The sequence below is a fragment of the Musca domestica genome, unplaced genomic scaffold (genome assembly GCF_030504385.1).
Source record: "Musca domestica strain aabys unplaced genomic scaffold, Musca_domestica.polishedcontigs.V.1.1 21, whole genome shotgun sequence".
Lineage (NCBI taxonomy): Eukaryota > Metazoa > Arthropoda > Insecta > Diptera > Muscidae > Musca > Musca domestica.
In genome coordinates this window covers 10,037,330-10,058,599 of record NW_026712258.1, presented here as the reverse complement: position 1 = coordinate 10,058,599, position 21,270 = coordinate 10,037,330, and the positions used below count along the sequence as shown (strand labels likewise).

Genomic DNA, 21,270 nt, shown 5'->3' with positions numbered 1-21,270 from the left:
CCCCTTATAACGGTACCCCGCAACATTTGATATTTTAAGAATTATTTCAAATTCGGAATTTGAAGTTCGCAATGGGTAACTTCTTCCTATGACTATTTGTAGGACTTTTGGTATTGATAATTGGCAATTTAGGTCCACGTCTTCGTATAGGCCCTGTGTAATGGTACCTCACGGTATGAGGTATTTTGATGATTGTAGTTAGACTCGGTGTTTTGACTTCGTAATAGTTATACCGACAGATTTATGGTCTTTTGTTTGGTTTAGTCACAATTTTAGCAAATTCAGTAAATTGACAGTATAGGTTAACATGTGGGAAATATCCTTGCTTGGAACTTTCTATATAGATCCATGTTTTGAAATAGTCTCCAACTGTACATCCACACATTCGGTATTTTTTTCACGGGTCTTTTGAGTTCGCAATAGGCACCATTTTCTCTAGCAGATTATTGAATGAAGAGATACACGTTTTCGTATAACCCCATATAAATTTAACACAAGATATTCGAAATTTTTCTTTCCAAATGTTGGAGAGAAAGTTCGTTCAGGCGGAATTAAGCTGCTGTTTTACTTGTTATAAAAATAACAACGGTCTTAAGCTTGGTTCTGAAGCGACAAAATATCAATGAAAAATACTTTTAATTTCTTAGAACAAAAATATTTGGAAGATGTACACTAAAGGTCTGCAAATGTGACACTTTTCTCTATTTATGTCATGGTGAAAAAACGCTCGTCATGTTGTGCCCTGTTTGATCAAACGCATAACAGTACGTGACATCCAACTAAATGCTCGATGTCTCGTCATGTCGGTCACACTCAAACCCATCGTCATAACATATAATGACCAATAAAAGGGAATGTTGAATAGTGTGTCATACAAAAATGTTCTATCAAAAAAACAACAACAATTATGAAACAATTGCCAACGAAAAAGACACACACATGATGAAGGCAAAGCGCAATCGCTACCTGCTTTTCCGATATGTGAAAAAATACATTTTTTGTAATAAAGAATTTCTTGGCGATTACTAAAATATTAAAGGTACTTCTAATTGGTCCACACAGAATGTTCACATTTCGTCGTTATTGACGAAACAATCTAAAATGTTAATCCTTATTAAAAAACAATAATCCCCTGAAAAAATTTCTCATTTTGATTATAATTTCATAAATGTTTGCCTCCGGTATTGATATGTAAATGAGAATGAGTGCTACTGTAATTCACATAACAACACTATATACTACCATTGTTCAATTCTGTGTATATTCTGTTATTGAATGAGAGTCAAATCTCTGCCCACAAACTTTAATTTTAAAAGAACAATATATGTAGATTAAAAATATGCAAACAATATTTACCTTTTTTTTATGACCAACATTTTATGATAATCACCAATAAATTGGGATTATTAAGCATATATTTCATTTTTTCTATTCATTTGTTGTTGCCCATGTACATTTTGTTATTGAACTCAATTTTATATTAACGCGGTATTTATTACTTCAAAATTACAGCACACACAAAAACACGTCCTCAACGTCGAAAATAACACACACACACACTCTCTCAATATAAGCACACGTACACAAATGACACACAATTTGACGATGACAAGGTTCGATGTCATCGTTGACACCCTGCATTTATGGAGAACACCATGCAAATATTCGAGTCAGCCATGCCACGATCGAACCTTAGACAATGGCACACATGAATTAAAATGGGGGATGTTGTTGGTTGTCATTGCCTATCAAATACATAGCGCATGATTGAGTAGACAAAGTCAGTGTGTCGAAAAAAGCATAATTCATACAATTCGTCTTGTGCAGGCCTTTAATGTACACAAGGAAACTACCAATAGTACGATCCGCGAGGTTTTAATAATACGACCTAAATGTTAATCAACCAACTTGGGGTGTTTTATGTGGGGTATTACAATAGTTTAAACACCCACTCCTAACTTTAAAAATGTTGACATACCAAGAGAATAATTACAAACGAAGATACATGTTGGAAATGCTTTATATAATTAATGTCCCTGTAGAAAATAGAATGGGACACAGAACACTGTGCGCAAATTTATAGAAACACTATAGAAAGACACAAAAAAGTTTAATCTGAGAATCTCTGTAAGGTGATGTGGAAGTAACATTGTTTTTGAGAATATAACCAATATAATTACTTGTATTTGTTAATTGTTTATAAAATATTAAAATGCATGTTATTTGTTTTTAAGTTCAATCCCTGATGATGATCGTCGATGCCGATCGAAATATTGGAAATAAAAAAAAAAATTGAAACATAATTAAATGTTTTTAATTCTACTGGCCTCGAGCCAAATTAAAATAAAAAACAAAATTGAGTCCAAAGGTCAAATAAAACCACACAAACATAGTTTAGAAGTTGATGATGTTTTATACTGTCCAACGGATCATCTCCACTTCAGATAGCTTTTTGTTCCCATGTTTCATCCAATTTTATATTAAAGTCTGCTAATCGTTATTTTAGGGAGTCTTTAGGTTACAGGTTTTGTAATTATTTTACTATATTATAAAGCACTCATTTTTATTTCACAAAGTGAAAGAACCCGTTTCTTTCACTTGGCTTTAGAATAAATTGTGTCGATTTATTCTATTCGCTTCAATAGACCTGCCAGCCGATTATTCGAGCCTGTACTTGGAATTTTCTTTTCTGATTTGCGGTCTATTATTTCTTTTTTTTTCTTCTTCTCGGCGAAGTCGTCTTTGACGAGCATTTGACAAATTACAATTTTATTGATGCCATTTGCACAACATAAACAACGACAACAACAACATCATCAGTTGCCGATAAAAACAGTTCCAGGCAATGGCGGTTGTTTTGACATGGGACAAAAATAAGTCCTGGTTGTAAATGTATCCATTATTTTTTTATGATTACCAGACAGAGTGGCAGACAGTCAGTGGTAGGCTCGGGAAGGAATAAAAAAGAGGCACGAAAAATGAGTGGACGCATTGAAATCCATAACAAATTGTTTCCATTTTTGTTTCATTTCTTCTTCTTTTTTGCCCCTTTTTGTCAGTCAACCGCAAACGTTGTTGGTGCACTTTGAAGGAGTAACTTCTTTTGTTTGTTTTTCATTTCATGATTACGACGAATTTCTTTTACTTTTTGTTTTCTCTCCATTTCATCCCACATTTCACCCGCTTATTTCACCATCAGATTCGTTCATCGCTCACTTCCCGATTGCGAATGACGACGACGACGACGATGCGTTGGGTAGTTGCGGATGTTTAAACAATGAATAAGAAATGTGCCATAATTTATTACAAATTGTTATCTGGTAACGAAACGAACACTTGAATGGCCTTGTGAAATGTGGGAAAACAGTGGAACCTCCTCTGCAATTTTGTATGCCATGAATATTTTTTGCGTCTCACAGATATCAGCTGTGAGTGGGCTCTTCTGTATGGAAATACTGTAGGGAATTAAATTTATTTTCATATTTATTTCATTTGAAATATACTTATAACGATTCTCTTTTTCTCCATTTCATTTCAGCAATACCGACAACCGAAATAAAATTTCAAATTTCCTTTCCCTGCGGTCCTCAATCATCATCAGCCTACACATTTAAGTATTTGCCAATCAAATTCGATTTATATTAAAAGAAAACATTCTGGGACCTCCAGCGAAAGAAACTCACAAAGCAATATAATTTTTTAATTAAGTGAAACCCCCCCGAAAAAGAGAGACTTATTTGAAATTTAAACGAGTTTTCATTATTTAAACAAATTAAAAAATGAAAATATAACAAACAAAAATAGAAACTAGAAAACTCTCACACACATACACACGTAAAAAAAAAACTCCTCAAACCCCAACTAAGACTTAACAAAAGCGCACAAAACTTCTCCCGCATCATCGCCACCACAATCACCACAAAACCGCATAACATTCTCCTGATTATCTGCCAGCCAGGGATCTATCCACACGTGCCAAGGATAAGTACACATCGCCATAGTTCTGGAAACTGTACGCCACCTCCGTCGCCATCATCGTGCTCCTCCACTTCCACTTCCACCTCCTCGTTAGCATCACCAGCATCACCTCCAGCAACATCATTACAAACTGGCGTTCTTTCTAAATATAATGTGGAGCACTATTTCGCCGACAAATTCGAAGAAACTTTTAATTGGCAGCACACGCAGCGTTGACTATGTCGGTGATAACTCCACAACGAAATCAACAAAGATATCGATCGCAATGGAAATTCATATACAAAACAAGTGCATCTCAGCATAGCGCATCACTCTGGAGGGTGGTGCAGAGCCCCCATGGCTACAGGGCCCCCTTAAAGCGGCATTTTTGGGGGCCTCTGGCGTCGGCAAAACAAGCATTTTACAGGTGGGTAGCAGGAAAATATTATTAAAATAGATAAAATAAAGAGGGCCAGATATAATAACACTCAAACCCATAAAATACATGTGAGCATAAAAATAATGCATTCCTGACTTGTCAAAAATTCATTAAATGTATCTGACTATTTTCTATTGAGGTTATTTATATAAATGTGATTCAAATATAACATTTTATAAACATCCGACGTTAGATACCCATAGATTAGATAGATCAATGTTAATTTTTATAAAAGGAAGGACGACTATGACTTCCTGCAAGACAAATGTGTTTCTCACAGACTTAATGGAAAATCAGACAAAACATATATGGGAGCAACCTATTTAAAAAAGTATCAATCGGTTCTGCCGACAGACTAACAACCTCAGCCATTGTTCGATTACTTAAATAAATTCTGACTTCTGTCATGATTATTCAAACTTTTGACCCTCTATGGAGTGGGTTCTGAGGGAATGGGCAAATATTATCTATTTCGTATCGAACCTAAATAAATACGATATAAATATTCACTTCACTTTACATGACACATGTGATAATTTTAAGAAAATGTTAACATGTGCGTGAAGTACCAGATATAGTCGACCGAAGTATTGTATTGTATGGTATGGTCAAAATTGAAAATTTATATACAATTTATGGGAAATCATAAGTTCCATATTCATCTTAGTTTTCTGGTTGAGAGAAATATTTAGATATAGCAAGATGTAAAGAGTCGCTGACTTGTTTCGCCAGTTATTACAGATAAAAGTATTGAAAATTCTAACCCTTTGTGGGTGAGGAACCAGAAGGGGTTTGCAGATATATATCATATTCACAACAGATTTTGTATGTGTATATGTTTGTATTTGTGAAATTTGAGTAGAGTTGGATGCTTATTTCGCTTTCTTTAAGCGTTATGTTTTTCAAAATCTTGCGTCCTTTGTGGGTCCGATCTCTACCACCTTTATAACAGATATTGTGTTGATGGAAATATTGAGATGTACCAAGTCTGGAATGGAATCGGATGTTAATATCGCTTTTTATGAGCTTCATGAATATTCAAAATTTTGACCCTTTATGGAAGAGGTACCAGAATGAGTAGACCGATATATCCCATCTTCACAACAGATATTGTGTTAGTAGAAATATTGGGATGTGTAAAATATAAAGGGAACCTGCTGCTTATTTCGCGTTTTATGACCTTCATGGATATTCAAAATGTTGACCCTTTGTAGGGGAGATACCAGAAGGAAGGAAGGAAGGGTCCGATCTTTACCGTTTTTATAATAGATCCTGTGTTGATAGAAATATTCAGATGTGCCAAGTTTAAATGGAATCGGATGTTAATTTTGCGTTTTATGAGCTTAATGGATATTCAAAATCTCGACCTCGAGGGAGGTGCCAGAATGAGTGGGCCGATATATTCCATCTTACAAAAATATTAGGATGTGTGAAATTGTAAGACAATCGGATACTTACATCACATTTAATAAGAGTTATAACTATTCAAAATTTTGACCCTTTATGGAAGAAGCACTGGATGAAGTGGACCGATATAATCCATTTTTGCACCTGACCGAGTACTGAGGCAAATAATAGGGCTTGCAAAGTTGAAGCAAAATCGGATTATCTTGTGCAGAAAAAATATATACATATTTTTTTTTTTTTTTTTTTTTAAATTTCGACCTTTTGTTTGGGAATTACCAGAAGTAGTGGATTGATGTATTCCATCTTAACATCAGACCTTGGGTTAATAAAATTATTGGATCACATCACATTTTATAAAACTTATAATTATTCAAAATATCCGTTTTCGCACCTGACCTAGAACTGACGCAAATATTAGAATTTCCACAGTTGGAGCAGAATAGTTCTCTTCCTGTGCAGAAAATATATATTTGAAAATTTCGATCTTTTGTAGATACCAGAAGTAGTGGTCCGATATTGCCCATCTCCGAACTCGATCTAAGTTTGGTACGGTGGAGCAAATCGGATCCTCCCTTCGAGAGTTATCGTGCGCACCAACCAGCCAGACAGACGGACGGACGAACATCGCTAGATCGACTACAAATGTCCTGAATTGGTGCAAAGAGACCTAGGGTCTAAAAACGTTACTTCGACTAGGCACGTTTTGACCGTATCAAATGATATGTACCCTCTGAAGCCATATGGCTGAGGGTATAAAAAAGACATTTGTTCAAATCTTCTAAATATGGTTACAGTAGACAAATGTACGAACGAATGTGAAAAATAGGCTGTAAGTATAAGTCTAATCTGATGTGAAATACTAGACATCTTTAACTTCTTCCTTGAATGGAAAATGTAGCCTGACAGAATTTAACAAATATGCAAGAACAGATCAGTGGATAGATGGTCAAGCAGACATGTATGGATCAAACCAGAATTAATACTATGAACCAAGCATAATTAATGATTGGACTATTTCGCATCCTTTTTATAACATACATTACATAGTTGTAAGGGTATTATGTCTTTGTGCATTTGTTTGTGACATGGAGAAGGACGCGAGTTAGACCCATAGTTACTTTTTAGGATCTTCATAGAATCATTTTCTGAGTCGATTTATGAATGTCATCCCATCCGTCCTTCCGTCCGTCCGTCCATGTATTTTTGTGAACAAAATGCAAGTCTTTTTTATTATTCGATTGAGATTTTATTTCCCATCAATATTTGTTAAGCCCAAAAACGACCCCTGTTGAAATTGGTGATAATCGGTTCAAATTAAGATATATATCCCGTATATATCTTCAACTAATTTCGGCTTAATTATGCACCAAATGACCAATATCAGTCTAAATTACCTGAATTCCGGCAGATCCGACCGATTCCAGTCTAGAAGCAAGTACATAAATTTTGAAAAAATCGGTTCCGATATAGCTATAGCTGCCATACATATGTCCATCCGATTTCGTGTTAAAGTCCCTCACAAGCGTAATATGCACTCCACAAGAATGATATTTGGTAACGTATATCAGTTACAGCCCAGAAATATCTCTGCCAAATTTTACCGCGATCGGATCAGATTTGGATATAGCTCCCATATGTATCTTTATCCGATATCATTTTGACACTTCCGACAGAATTCAGCCCAGAAGCGAGTACTTCAAATTTTGGTGAAAATCGGTTACGATATAACTCTCATATATATGTTCCATCCGATTTGCTGTTAAAGTCCCACTCATGGGTAATATGCACTCCACGACAATGATATTCGATACCGGACATCAGTTACATCTCGAAAGTACCTCTGCCAATTTTTATCGATTCAGATTTTTATATACCTTCGATATACATCTTCAACCGATTTTACAGTTATTACTCACCATATATGTAATATCAGCCCAAATTGAATAGATTTTTTAACATTCAACCGAATTTTCCATTTGGTAAAACTCGGTCCATGAAAGAGAATTGTCTATATAGGTCTACGATATACGACATTATTTACCGGAATTGTATTTGAAGCTCGTAATGGGTACTACAACCTATGACGGAGAATTGTCTATGTAGGTCCACGTCTATATAACCACATATAACGGGAACTCCCTTTATTCGGTATTGTTAAAAATTTCGTATTAAAAAGTTCATATTGGGATCTACAGCCGATGACAAAAAAAAACGTCTCGGCCGGACTATCTTACCTGTTTTTTTTTTTTTTTTTTTTTTTTTTTTTTGTTCTCTGGCACACCAGTTTCCTAAGACTTGTAGCTGAACTGGTTAGTTATCAAGTTAATTTCAATTTTTTTACATGATGAAGACCTTGGAAAGGTTACTGGACTTGGACATTCGCTTAAATATAAATTCATGAACAATAAGCACGAAACTGTACGCTTATATCAAATCATCATCAATTCAGACTGCCCTACACGAAGTTGTCGGATGCGTCCTTACTGTTAACTGGAGCTCTCAAAAGTACTCCTCAATCCACGATGACTGACTCCAAGAAAGCCCTTCTTGAAATACGTGAATTCATTAAGCTTTGTTGAACCCAGGGCATAGAAATATAGTGAGGAATGAAATGGCTGAGCTTGAGGTGGTTCCCAGTCAATTGATCTACGTATTTAAGAAAGGGTTAAATTACATATAAGCTATTATGTCAGCCAATTCGAAAATGATCTCATCGAAGAAGTTGGCAACTGGAAACCTGTTGCGAGGTATATAAGACCATTTGACCGGCAATTTCGGAAAAACCTACTCCTTTCTATCAATTAGTAGGTTCGATCTAAGAATCGTGGTGGGCATATTATTGGCCACTGCAATATCAGATGCTGACCTCTTGATGGTCTCCGTCTACTGTGAACTATGTGAGGTCGAAGAAGAGGTAGAAACAATTGAACGTCTACTTTTCACATGTCCCACGACGATACGCTCTATAGAATTTTGCAGATATAAAGAGGTTGATTCATTCAGTTGCATGTTACTCCAGACGTACATCCGAGGGAACTATACATTACTCTACCTGAGGTGGATAAATAATCATAAGGTGAGGTAAGGATAAATAATCATAATCATCATGTTGGTTCCAATTATTTATAATTACTGTAACCGGATTGGGACCAAATTAAGCCACCTTTGTCATTACTAATGCTCTATTAAAAACCAGTAAGGAAAGCTCAAAAGTCGGGCGGGGCCGACTATATGATACCCTACACCACTATGCATATTTAGTAGAGCTCTCGTAAAAAGGTTTATACAGGGCATTTCAGAGCTCTATGAGATATTTGGTACAAAATCAAAATCTATCTAATTCTATCTAATTCTATAGCTATCTCTGAACCGGGTTTCTCCAAATTTTACGTATTAGCTTCTAGACTGAATTCGGTTTTATGTACGAAAATTCAAAATTGACCATTTAGTGCACATTTAACCCGAAATCGGATGAAGATATATATGGGAGCTATATCCAAATCTGAACCGATTTCGATAAAATTTAAAACGGCTGTTCCTGTGCTCCATCTAATACCTGGTACCAAATATCACTGTTGTGGAGTGAATATTACGAATGTATGGGACTAAAACACTAAATCGGATGAAACATATATATATGGTTGCTATATCTATATCTGAACCGATTTTCACTAAATTTGATATACTTGCTTCTAGGCTGAATTTTGTCCGATGTACTAAAATTCAGTCCATTTGGACTTATATCGGCCATTTGGTGCACAATTAACCCGAAATCGGATGAAGATATATATGGGAGCTATATCCAAATCTGAACCGATTTCGATAAAATTACAAACGGCTATTTCTGGGCTGTATCTTATATCTGGTACCAAATATCATTCTTGTGGAGTGCATATTACGAATGTGAGAGGCTTAAACACCAAATCGGATAAAACATATATATGGGAGCTATAGCTGTTTCTGAACCGATTTTCTCCAAATTTGTTGTATTTGCTTTAAGGCTAATCTCGGTCACATGTGCCAAAATTCGGGCCATTTGGGCTGATATTGGCCATTTGGTGGTCAATTAACCCGAAATCGGATGAAGATATATATGGGAGCTATACCCAAATCTGAACCGATTTCGATAAAATTTAAAACAGCTATTTCTGTGCTCCATCTAATACCTGGTACCAAATATCACGGTTGTGAAGTGCATAGTAGGAATGTGAGGGACTTAAAGATCAAATCGGATGAAAGATATATATGGGAGCTATAGCTATATCTGAACCGATTTTCTCCAAATTTGATATACTTGCTTCTAGGCCGAACTTGGTTGGGTGTGCCAAAATTCAGTTAATTTGGACTGATAGTGGACATTTGGTGCACATTTAATGCGAAATCGGATGAAGATATATATGGGAGCTATATCTAAATTTGATCCGATTCTCACCAATTTCAATAGGGTTCGTCCTTGGGCCAAAAACATATTTTTTGGAAAATTTCATCTCAATCGGATAATAAATGCGACCTGCATTTTGTTCACAAGAATACATGGACAGACGGACGGACGGACGGACGGACGGACGGACGGACGGACAGACGGACGGACATGCATAAATCGACTCAGAAAGTGATTCTATGAAGGTTCTCAAAAGTAACTATGGGTCTATCTCGTTTCCTTCTCCATGTTACAAACAAATGCACAAAGACATAATACCCTTACCACTATGTGGTGTAGGGTATAAAAACTAAACTAGATATGTATTTTTTTATAGCTAGAGAGGATACATCTATCAGTTAAATAAAAAGGTATTCAATTAACTTTGTTCCTCCAACTAAGATAAATGTGGCGATATTTGTGTGTATATTTTAAACCGGTTACTAAAGTGCCTTTACTTAAAAAGGAAACAACAATTCCCTAACAAAGTGGACCTCAAAGCCGATTTAGTAATAAATCAAATATAATCATTGCCACCATCAATAAATTATTTTGTCAATTTCTCAAACACTGAAATACCATTAATTTTTATTGAAGGCAAATAAATTCTAAGCAGTACAATATCGTCTCCTTAGAAAATGAAACTGTGTTATTTCGTGTGACCTCTTCCGTTGAAAGGCAACCAACGAATGAAGAAAGGAACAGGGAAACATCTAAAACGAACAACAAAAACATATATATCCACTTTATTGACTCATTAAGATCGTTAAGTGTTCTTGACTTTAGTCACACACACATACACGTACATCCCACACTCCACTTAGTATTGGTCAGTTAATATGAACTTTTCTTATAGCTGTGTGCATGTGTGTGTGCTTATCATATTTCCAGCAATTTTTCTACCATGACTTCCCCAAGACACATCAGACCACAACCCGACGAAAAGTGTACAAAAGCTGTTTGGTATGTGATACCTGTATTCGAGAGCTGATGGTAATCGATGTTCCACCCCAGGTAATTGGATGACAATCAACAAAACTCTCCCAAAAAAAATAACACCCACTCGTTCATAGTAAAACTCTTAAAGTTATTAACCAAATGCGAAAAAAAGAATCCCCCATCCTACTCCCCTCCCCACGCTTCCCCAATTAAGTAATCATCATCATAAATATTTACAAAGAAGAGAAAATGAAACATTGGCCAATTAAAACTTTTCTAATTTTCTTTTAAATTATTCGCCAAAAACGCCAACAAAAACGAAAATAACAACGGCTCACCAACAACCTAATCTCCGAAACATATCCTCCTGACAACGACAACAACAACAATTGCCACTACGAAACTTACCGAAAATCGAAATAGAAACGGTTTCCGGCGGATAACTTTGCCGAGTGGAACAACGGCCATCCACTGGGGTTGAGAACAGTTCATGCCTACGTCTTGGTCTTCGACATGGGAAACTTGGAAACATTCCGGGTAAGTATTCATTAAAAGAAGTCATAAATAAAAAAAACGGGCCGGGACCTTAATAATAACAGGTGTAATTTTGGCATGATAAATGCGGATTAGAACATTTTGTTGCAAGATCTGAATGTGTTTGAATTACAAAAACCTTTTTGGATACTTCCAGTTAAAATCGTTGTTAGGTCGGAGCATTTTCTCATGCATTTATAATCAGGTGTTGGGCAAAATTATGTTAGACATAAATAAGCCATTTCACGAAATTCATATAAAAACGTAATATTGAACGGACAACAGCAGATTGTAGAAACTGTCTGATATTTACAAAAAAGAAATGTAATTATGGACCTCTCAAGGTCAGAGAACTGACGCTTTAATACATATATAATATAATAATTAATATATAAATATATAATTAATATATAAATAATATAATATCACGGAGAATAAAATGTATGAATTGTGAACAAAAACTTAGGAAAATCCATGTAGTCGACACTTTATTATTTATTATTTTTTTTATTTTTTTTTTTTTTTATAAAAAAGAACTTAATTATTCTCATATATCGCGAAATTCTGACATTAAATTTCGAAGCATCGTTCTTATATTTATTATTATAATTTAAAAGAAATAGGAAAAAAATATATTTAATATTTATATATTTATATTTTTAAAATTAGTATGGTTTTAGATATTTTTCAAAATTTCATTGCTCTGTTACACAATATTTTTAACAAATCTATTTATACAATTTAACAAACCCATCTCTCTCTTTTTTCCAGTATTGCAGGTCGATGAGAGATCAAATTTTGGACAGTTTTTGTCATCGTGATTTTAGTATTATTGTTGTTGGCAACAAATATGACACAATCAATGAAACACAGGCAAATTCACAGGTGAGTCTGATAGAGTTTTGCAAAATAAAAATTTTAAAATCATTTAAACTGATATAGAGGTATATTAAATTTTAATAAATACAACGCACTATATGCATATTTAATTTATAGCCAAATACAAAATATTAAAAGGGAGAGCTTTAAAGTGAAATTTTATATATTAAATAATATCCAATAGAAAAATTGCAATGCATATTTTCTATTAAAAGACAAGTAAAAAAGCTGTAAGTTCGACTGGCCTATCTTGGAATACCCTCCACAATTTGTAACGATTTTGGAAATTTAAAAAAAAAATAAAATCCGCTAAAATTTAAAAAAGTACCGAATTTAGCCGTTACATTGGGGTCTACATTAGGGAGGTACCATTATATAGGGGCTATAACAAAACGTGGACCTACGCAGACAATTTTCTGTCTTAGGCTGTATTATCCATTACGAACTTCAAATACCAAATTTGAAACATTTCCGGTGAATAATGTCGCTTAAATCACCAAAATACCGAAAAAATGGAGGTACCATTATATGGGGTCTATACCAAAACGAGGATCCACATCACCCATTTTCAATACCAAAAGTCCTGCAGACTTAACACACATTTGAGTAAAATTTTATCAACCTACTTCATTTCGTTGGGAAGCTAGAGTGATTTCCACAGACGAACAGAAGGATAGACGGGCGGACATCGCTAAATCGACATAGCATTTTATGCTGATCAAGAATATATATACTTTGTAGGGTTTAAAATGTATATTTCAAGGTGTTACACACGAAATGACAAACTTAATATACCTTCAGTGTGGCGATACGAAAGTTAATGCAAAAACAAAAAACACAAATTGAAATGAGTTTTTCAATTCCTTTAAAATAAGTTTAGATTTGTTCGAATTGGTCTCCTTTGGCACGAATTATGGCTTTCAATGAAACCGTCACACGCTGTCCAAATGTTGCTCTGCGGTATTTTGGCCCATTCCCAGCGCTTGCTTGAGGTGATCGAAACGTTGGTATTATTTAGTGCCAACGTTGCTTTCCAAAATACTCCAGACACAATAGTCCAACGTATTGGTATCCGGAGATTTTGGTGGCCATTGTGCGCTGGAAATGAAGCGAGGAACCTCATTTTGTAACCATTCTTGGGTGGCGGGTACTGGTTGGAATATCCAAGGTATCGATGAAATGCCCAAGGTCTGCGGCCAAAATGTTTGCTTGCCCAAGGCTTTAATACACCCTCCAGAATATTTTCGCGATAATATTTCGCATTTATTCGATTAATACGAGCGGAGAGCGACCATCAGCTGTTATGGCGGAAGGTGCACATTTTCAGCTGACCTCTTTGGCAATTAAACACGATCATTTTGTTTGTTTACAAACTGCTGGACAACGAATGTTTTCTCATCGGAGAAAACCAAATTCTGCAGTTCACCACTTTCGGCCAAGCTAAGCAACTCTTTACCTCTTTTGAGTTTCAATGGCTCATTTTTTAATATTTGCTGAATGGAATATTGCGATATGTTCAGCTTACGAGCCTTTTTTCGGCCACTTCTTCCGTCCACTTCCTTGATGTCGGGCAACGCTACCAGTATCAGGGTAACGAGCGATGGTACGAGACACAAAAAAAATATTCACATTTAAATGCTGAAGTGGTCTAACGATAGCCTTGCCACTTGTGGTCATCCAGCCAAATATAAAGATATTACACCATCACGCTTGAATTCCATCACGAATTACTTTTTTTTCTGGAAAATTCTCACCAAAATGCTTTTGTACGCTTGCAAACAATATAATGAGCTGTAACTGGAATAGTTTTAACAGCGGTCGGACGAGTGGCTTGGAAATGACAGCAGTCTGAAGTTGGTTGCTGTTTTTCAAGTTAAATTTTTTTAAACGCTTTGTCCGAATTTGCTTCTTGTTTGTTTTTCAAAATACCGCTGGATTTTACAATGAAGTGTTTACCAAACACATCGAGACCCCACTATTTTGAGATATTTTTGAAATATTTAATAAATAGTTTTGAGATTTTATAGAAAGCTTTGGATTACTTCAAAAACCATTGATTTAAAAAAATGGGTCATGTCGGTTTATTTTTGGTATAGCCTCTATAAAATATAAACTTTGATTTCGAGTATTTTATATGGTTTATTCATTTTCTTTATAATCTTGTCTTTGTATTTTAAATTCTCAAGAATTTTTGATGTACCCCTAACAGAAAGGTGCCGCCTGTTTTCAGTCGTTTTGTTCTTATTTTTAAACCGATTTGGATTTAAATTGGAATCAATATTTTTCTCAAAGCGAAAACACATTTTAACTACAAACTTCCAATATATGTTTCGGAGCCCAAATATGGGACCCACCTGATTTATTTTAAATTTTGCCTTTTTAAGGCGAAGATCATATGTTTTATGATTTATGTGTTTGTTTTCTCTTTCGAGACGAGCTTAATGATCTGAAATTTGCAGTGAAATTTTGCCTTAACAAGGCAAAACTCAAAAATTCAGCCGAGCCTGGCTCTGGGATTTGAACCGCGGACCTCGGTGTGCAGCCAACTAGAAGTTGCCGTCTAGCTAATGAAATGTTATGTCCATATTAACTGAATTGTTCTCTATAATTATTTTAGGCTGTTAAAATATTTCTTTGGATTTAATATTTTTCAACTTATTCTTACAAACTTCTTTTTCTTTAACGTTCGTTTGCAGGAACTTAAAGATATTTCAACCCTAGTACGGAAACATTGGCGCTGTGGCTATGTCGAATGCTCCGCACAGTAAGTATCGTTTTTTGTATGTTTTATTGAGAAGATTTAGAATCGCCATTGAAACATCTCTTCAAACTACATTTTCCACTTATTTCACTTTCCATTTTCTCTTTCGCCTCTCTTCGCAGATATAACTACAAAATCGGTGATGTATTTCGTGAACTAATGGGTTGTACCAGTACGGGGGGCAGTGCCATTGGCACTGATTTCACACAATCAAATAGAAATAAAGGACGTTGTACAATACTCTAGCAATGGCTGCATAAGTTTTTTTAGTAACACAACAACAAACACAACATCAACAATATTTTGAGGTAATCAGCAACAACAACAGAACTAGAAAACAAACAAATAAACATGTGAATTAAAAAATAAAAACAGATTATATTTAGATGACATTAGAAACAGCAAGCAAGAAAACAACATTTAATATTATATATTAGATATATTGGAAAATATTGTTTTTAGACTAGTTTATATATGAAAAAACAACAACAAAAACACAATTATTAAAACAAAAAAACAAAGCAAAACAAATGCGTAAGGCCACTGTAAAAGTAACTCCAACTATTTGAGTAAATTTGCAATACAAACAAAAATGAGAAGTACTTTATTATTGCATAAAGTAAAAAAACAAAAATAATTTATTTTGTTAAAAAGATTAAATTTTATTTTTTAAGTTAATTTTTATCGAAAGTGAAAATACAAAAATAGTATTGAGGCTGGAAGCTATGTAACAAATGTAGATGCCTATTGTAGAAGTTTATCAACAACTAATGGACAAATGGAAAATATTTGGCAATAATTTTGAAGGAATATCACAAGATTTGTTTGTTAATTTATATAACCACAATTGGCATGATAAAGAAGCGAGGTAAAGGAGGAGGAGAAAAAAAAGCGCTATGTTTATTATGTATTAGAATATGTTTATTAAAATTATCATATCCTACGTCACTAGGCAGAGGTCTTCATTTTCACACATTTGTGCCCCTAGTTGCAGGGGCAGAAGTTTATTTATTTATGAGTCGGTGGTTTTTAGAAACTCTCAACTATCGATCTTTCTTTGGTCAAGTCCTATGCGTGCTTTGATAATGGATTTTGAACTCCGTGAGGCTGTCGTGTGTAACACTTCAGCGATAGGTTTTTTATGCTGTTTGGTGTTCAATTTTAAATGCATGTCTTCAGACTGGGCGTCCATTGAAGAGAATATGCCAACACATGCCTTTCTACATAGCTGATAGTACAGTTTTTTTCCAATGCACAGTGGTCCCACATGTATGGGAAGGTCTGAAAAAAATGTTTCTATAAAACTAATCGATCTGACTTTTTTAGAGTAGCTTCATAATGGTTAAAAAATAATGTAATCACAAAATTGTGAAAATTGATCCACGTTTAGTCCTCATACAACAGTGCCCTCCGATTTAAAGAAATTTGAAGATTTTAGGTACATTTTCAATTAATGAACTGAAAATTGGCATCTGGTGTTCTTAATAGATACCTGCTGTCCTTGCAAAATAATGTTAATATGGGCCCACAATTTTATGTAGCTCCTATAGAACCCTACCACTGATTTTACTTCTTTAGAGTATTTTTACCATATGTTCCGATTTCTCGATTTTGCCGAAATTTGTCATTTCTGTTTAGAATAGGGAAAGAAGTTGATGTGCCAAAAAATGTCATCATTGAACTAAGGATCATGTTTTCTATACAGCTCCCATAGAACCCTACCCCCGATTTTGGGAATTTTTCAAGACTTTGGCCAAAATTTTTTAACAGATTTTTATGTAATTTGGCATTTAGGATTCGGTATACAATATATACCTACAATTCAACAAAAATTTGTCAAAAATATTTGTTCTTTTGTTTACCTCCCTTATAAATTACCTCCACATTTGCCGTATTTGAAAAAATAAAGTAATATTTTGAAACGCTAGTAGGATCCACAGATGCAGATATATGCCGCTGAAATCAATCACATAGTGGTAAGAGAAGTAATCAGATTTAGATATAACTCCCATATATATTTTTATACGATATCAGGTTTATTATGCTCCAAATGGCTAAAATCGTCCGAAATGAACTGAATTTTGGCGATTCCGACCGAACTCAGTCTGGAAACAAGTACTTCAAATTTGGTGAAAATCGGTTCAGATATAGCTGTAGCTCTGGTATATATGTTCTATCCGATTTCGGGGTTTAAGTCCCTCACATGCGTAATATGCACTCCACATGAAAGATATTTGGTACCAGATATCAAATACAGCTTAGCCCCATATATATCTTCATCCGATTTCAGGTTTATTATGCACCAAATACCTAATATCAGCTCAAATGGACTGAATTTTGGCACTTCCAACGACATTAAGCCTAGAAGCAAGTATTTCAAATTTTGGTAAAAATCCGTTCAGATATATTTTTATATATTTTCTATATCTATAAAAGAGGAAAATGTTTGTATATTTGTAATTTATGGACTCGAAGACCACTGAACAGATTTTCCTGAAAATGTATACTACAACATCGCCTGAAAGTAACATAGGCTATATACATTTTTGAAATTCCACTTGGAACTGGAGATATTGCATCAGAATCAGAGGTACCTCCCAAATATTTAGATTTTAAATGTACATATCTATTGATAGATTACAGATACAGTCTCCAAATTTGGAATGCATAACGAAATTAGGAACAAAAATAAATTTTAATCGGTTCAGATTTGGATATAGCACCCATATATTTTTTCCACCGATTTCGTTTCTTTGATACAACAAACACGGTACGTATGTCCGATATATACATTTCGGCCGATTTCATGTATATTCTGCACCAAACACGATATGTATGTCCGATTTCAAAAAATCCAGAATGTTTGGCGGAATTTTGTTCCAATGATAAATTCGACAAATTAATTAGTAATTGGTTAAGATTTGGATGTAGCTCCCATGTATATTCTCGGCAGATTTCAAATATTTGATGCACCCAACACGGTATGTACCTCCAATTTCAATGAAATATGGAAGGTGTGACGGAATTTGGTGTAAAAGTAAATTTTGTCATTGTCATATTGAAATCGGTTCAGATTGGGATATGATTTTATTAAGAAGCATTGCCTCAAAATGCTTTTGTAATGGTATTAAGCTGACAGCTAAAAAAACCAAGCAACAATTTAATTGAGGATATGATTATTACGGGGAAATATGTTGCTACCTTGAATTCTCTAATTGCAACAGAAATGCCACTCAACTTAAAAAGATTGCAGTTTTCTGCACGCTTGGCATTTGCTATGAAATTAATAAATACGAAGGACAAACCCTTCGTGTATGCGGACTAAATTTGGCACGTTCCGGCTTTTCTCATGGTCAGCTGTTCCTATTACGTTTTCTAAATTTTTGAGTTTGTCTTATTTTTTAAGCCAACAAATATTCGTATATAAAATTTTGAATGCGTATCAAATCAAAAGGGGTAGCGAAGCGCACCGGGTTCAGCTAACATTTAGTGTAATTTAATTTTTGAACTAACTATACTTCAAATAGTACTTCAAATTTCTCCAAAATCATAATATAAATAATTCAACATTCTCGGCTTTGGATTGTCAAATGCGGGTTTAAAGGTAAAAATTATTGTTATTATTAAAATTTGATATCTCAAGAGAATATTCACAGCGCTAAAATTAAAATTTGTTGTATTTAGGTTTTTGATTTTTATCATGGTTTGGAACCACTGTGCAATGACTTAGTATTAGACTTCTTTAGAGAATATTCGTGTCACTTCCCAGAGGGTTTAATTGATTTAATTTACGTTTTTGCACATAAACCTTTTCATCTTTTGCCCACACCCCTCCTCGTTACTATAAACAGTAAACAAAATATTATAAAGTAATATAAATGACAAAATATTAAAAAGTTCAATAAAATATTAAATCAATATATCCCACCATTGTTTACAATATTTATTCCAACGATTTTGTGGTTCTTTAGAATGAGAATAAATTACCAAATCCAACTCGATATCCATTCTTGTGTTTAATATTGAAAAATTGTGAAGCAATAATCCCTTCATATAACAAAAATAATGATAATATTTAATATGAAATTTTTAAAGGAATAGCAAAATTAACATCTAAGAATTTAGGCTTGTACATGAACAATGATAATAAATAATATTAAATATTTACAAAACAAAATTGAAAAATAAATAAATTAAAAAAAAAAATAACATAAAAATGTTAAACAAGTTGTGATCATTCAAAATTATTGTAAACTACAAAGGTTTATGGTGAAACAGGAAAAATATTTAAAAATTATTGTTATGAATTTTAATTTCGATAAATAATGAAAAATTCAAGAATTCAGAAGAAAAAAACTTCAAATGGGTTTGCTACAACGATTTTATTCTAAAGTTGTGTCAATATGGTTCATAATTATGTACACCAGTTTCTAAACGTATAAGTGATTTAAAATATTTCATATCACTCATACGCAGTGTTTTCTTGATAAGAAAATAGTTCGTTCGATCGAACTAGATTGGCACAACTCAACTTTATTCAACATTGTTCTTTGGGGCGTATGACGCATTATATTCCTTTTACGTGGTCGAAAAATCATACGCCACCATGGCACTTATATTTTTTTCTCAAATTAATGAATACCTGTCTCACCAACGTTCTTTTGTAAATCTATGAGATAAATAAAAAAAACTATTTAACGCACAAAATGTAAATTGAAATAAATGAAAATTACAACAATTCATACATTGATCACTCCCATTGCAAAAAAGGTTGATAGGTTAGTTGACATTCTAAGATACATAATTACATACAACATAGCTAGTAGTGATTTATGAAGCATATATATATTTATTTAAAATACATACATAAGGTACATACATAACGGATATATTAGATATACTTAATAAATTTTGAAAGCCTTTTGAAACAATAAAATAAATAATAAAACCCATTATGATTTGAACTTTGAATTGTCTTATATTTTATTTCAGTTCGAGTGTTTCGTTTTGGATGATGTTTGATAGTTATTTGCGAATAATTGAAATTTATATTTCAGAGAACTGAATAAATTGAATGGATAATTTTCCAAAATTCTAGGAGTTTTCCCGAAATTTTTGAAATTTTGTTCAGCGTAGTATTTGCCAATAAAAATAATTTAATAATTGAAAAAACATTTAATACTTTATGGACAAATAACACTAATTTGTATTTTGAAAATTTTTCCATAAAAATTCATAAATATTTGTTCGAAAGCGCGATTATTATTTCATTTTTCTTAAAACTGTTGAAGGGTTCAGCAGTTACATAGTAGCATTTGTTCTCCTAATCACTTCCTGGTTACAGCTCCAAATTTCAAAATATGCCAACCTCTCACAAAATTTGGCAGAAATCTTCTAGAGTAAGTTGAAGGAGATATGTCAAGCCTATTAAATGGATATAACATGGACTTTTCTGTTTATTCTCCTCGTCTAACCAGTTGACCTGCAATATCAGCTCTCCGACTGTAGGACAAGTAGCCGGAGCGCAATAGTTTGATGTGCTGCAATCCCTTTATAACGTTAAAAGTAGCAAGGTCTCTATGTCTATATGTGGACAACGTAGTTGTGTAACAACAGGTTTACGTTTACTCAGCATTGTTGTAAAGAAGTTTCGGTTTCGTCTTCTTCGTTCCCTGCTGCAACGTTCATTTTACGGGACTTTAAATTGGTCAGGCATATATATCGGCTGATTTGAACTGATCAGGCTTCACTTTATTGTGATCAGGTACAAATCACTAACTACTCTAAGTGGAATTGCGACTGATGCCTTTTGAGCTAAGTTTGGCGGGGATTGAGTTTTAACCTATTTACCCTAATGAGCATAGTAGTGACTGGATGACTGACTGGTTCAACAATGCCAAAACGAAATGTTTAAAACTAAAATTTCGAAATTTT

At 34.0% G+C, this 21,270-nt stretch overlaps 1 protein-coding gene across 1 annotated transcript in view; it reads left to right on the top strand.

Moving 5' to 3' along the window:
* LOC101891820 (ras-like protein family member 10B) overlaps nt 1–20,307 on the top strand; it is a 170,999-nt gene extending 150,692 nt beyond the window's left edge. The window contains 6 exon segments of the mRNA XM_059122674.1: nt 3,539–4,384; nt 11,115–11,237; nt 11,586–11,699; nt 12,468–12,581; nt 15,272–15,339; nt 15,459–20,307. Coding sequence (XP_058978657.1) covers nt 4,130–4,384; nt 11,115–11,237; nt 11,586–11,699; nt 12,468–12,581; nt 15,272–15,339; nt 15,459–15,582 — 798 coding nt within the window. The 5' untranslated portion in view covers nt 3,539–4,129 and the 3' untranslated portion in view covers nt 15,583–20,307.
* The last annotated feature ends 963 nt before the right edge of the window (nt 20,308–21,270 follow it).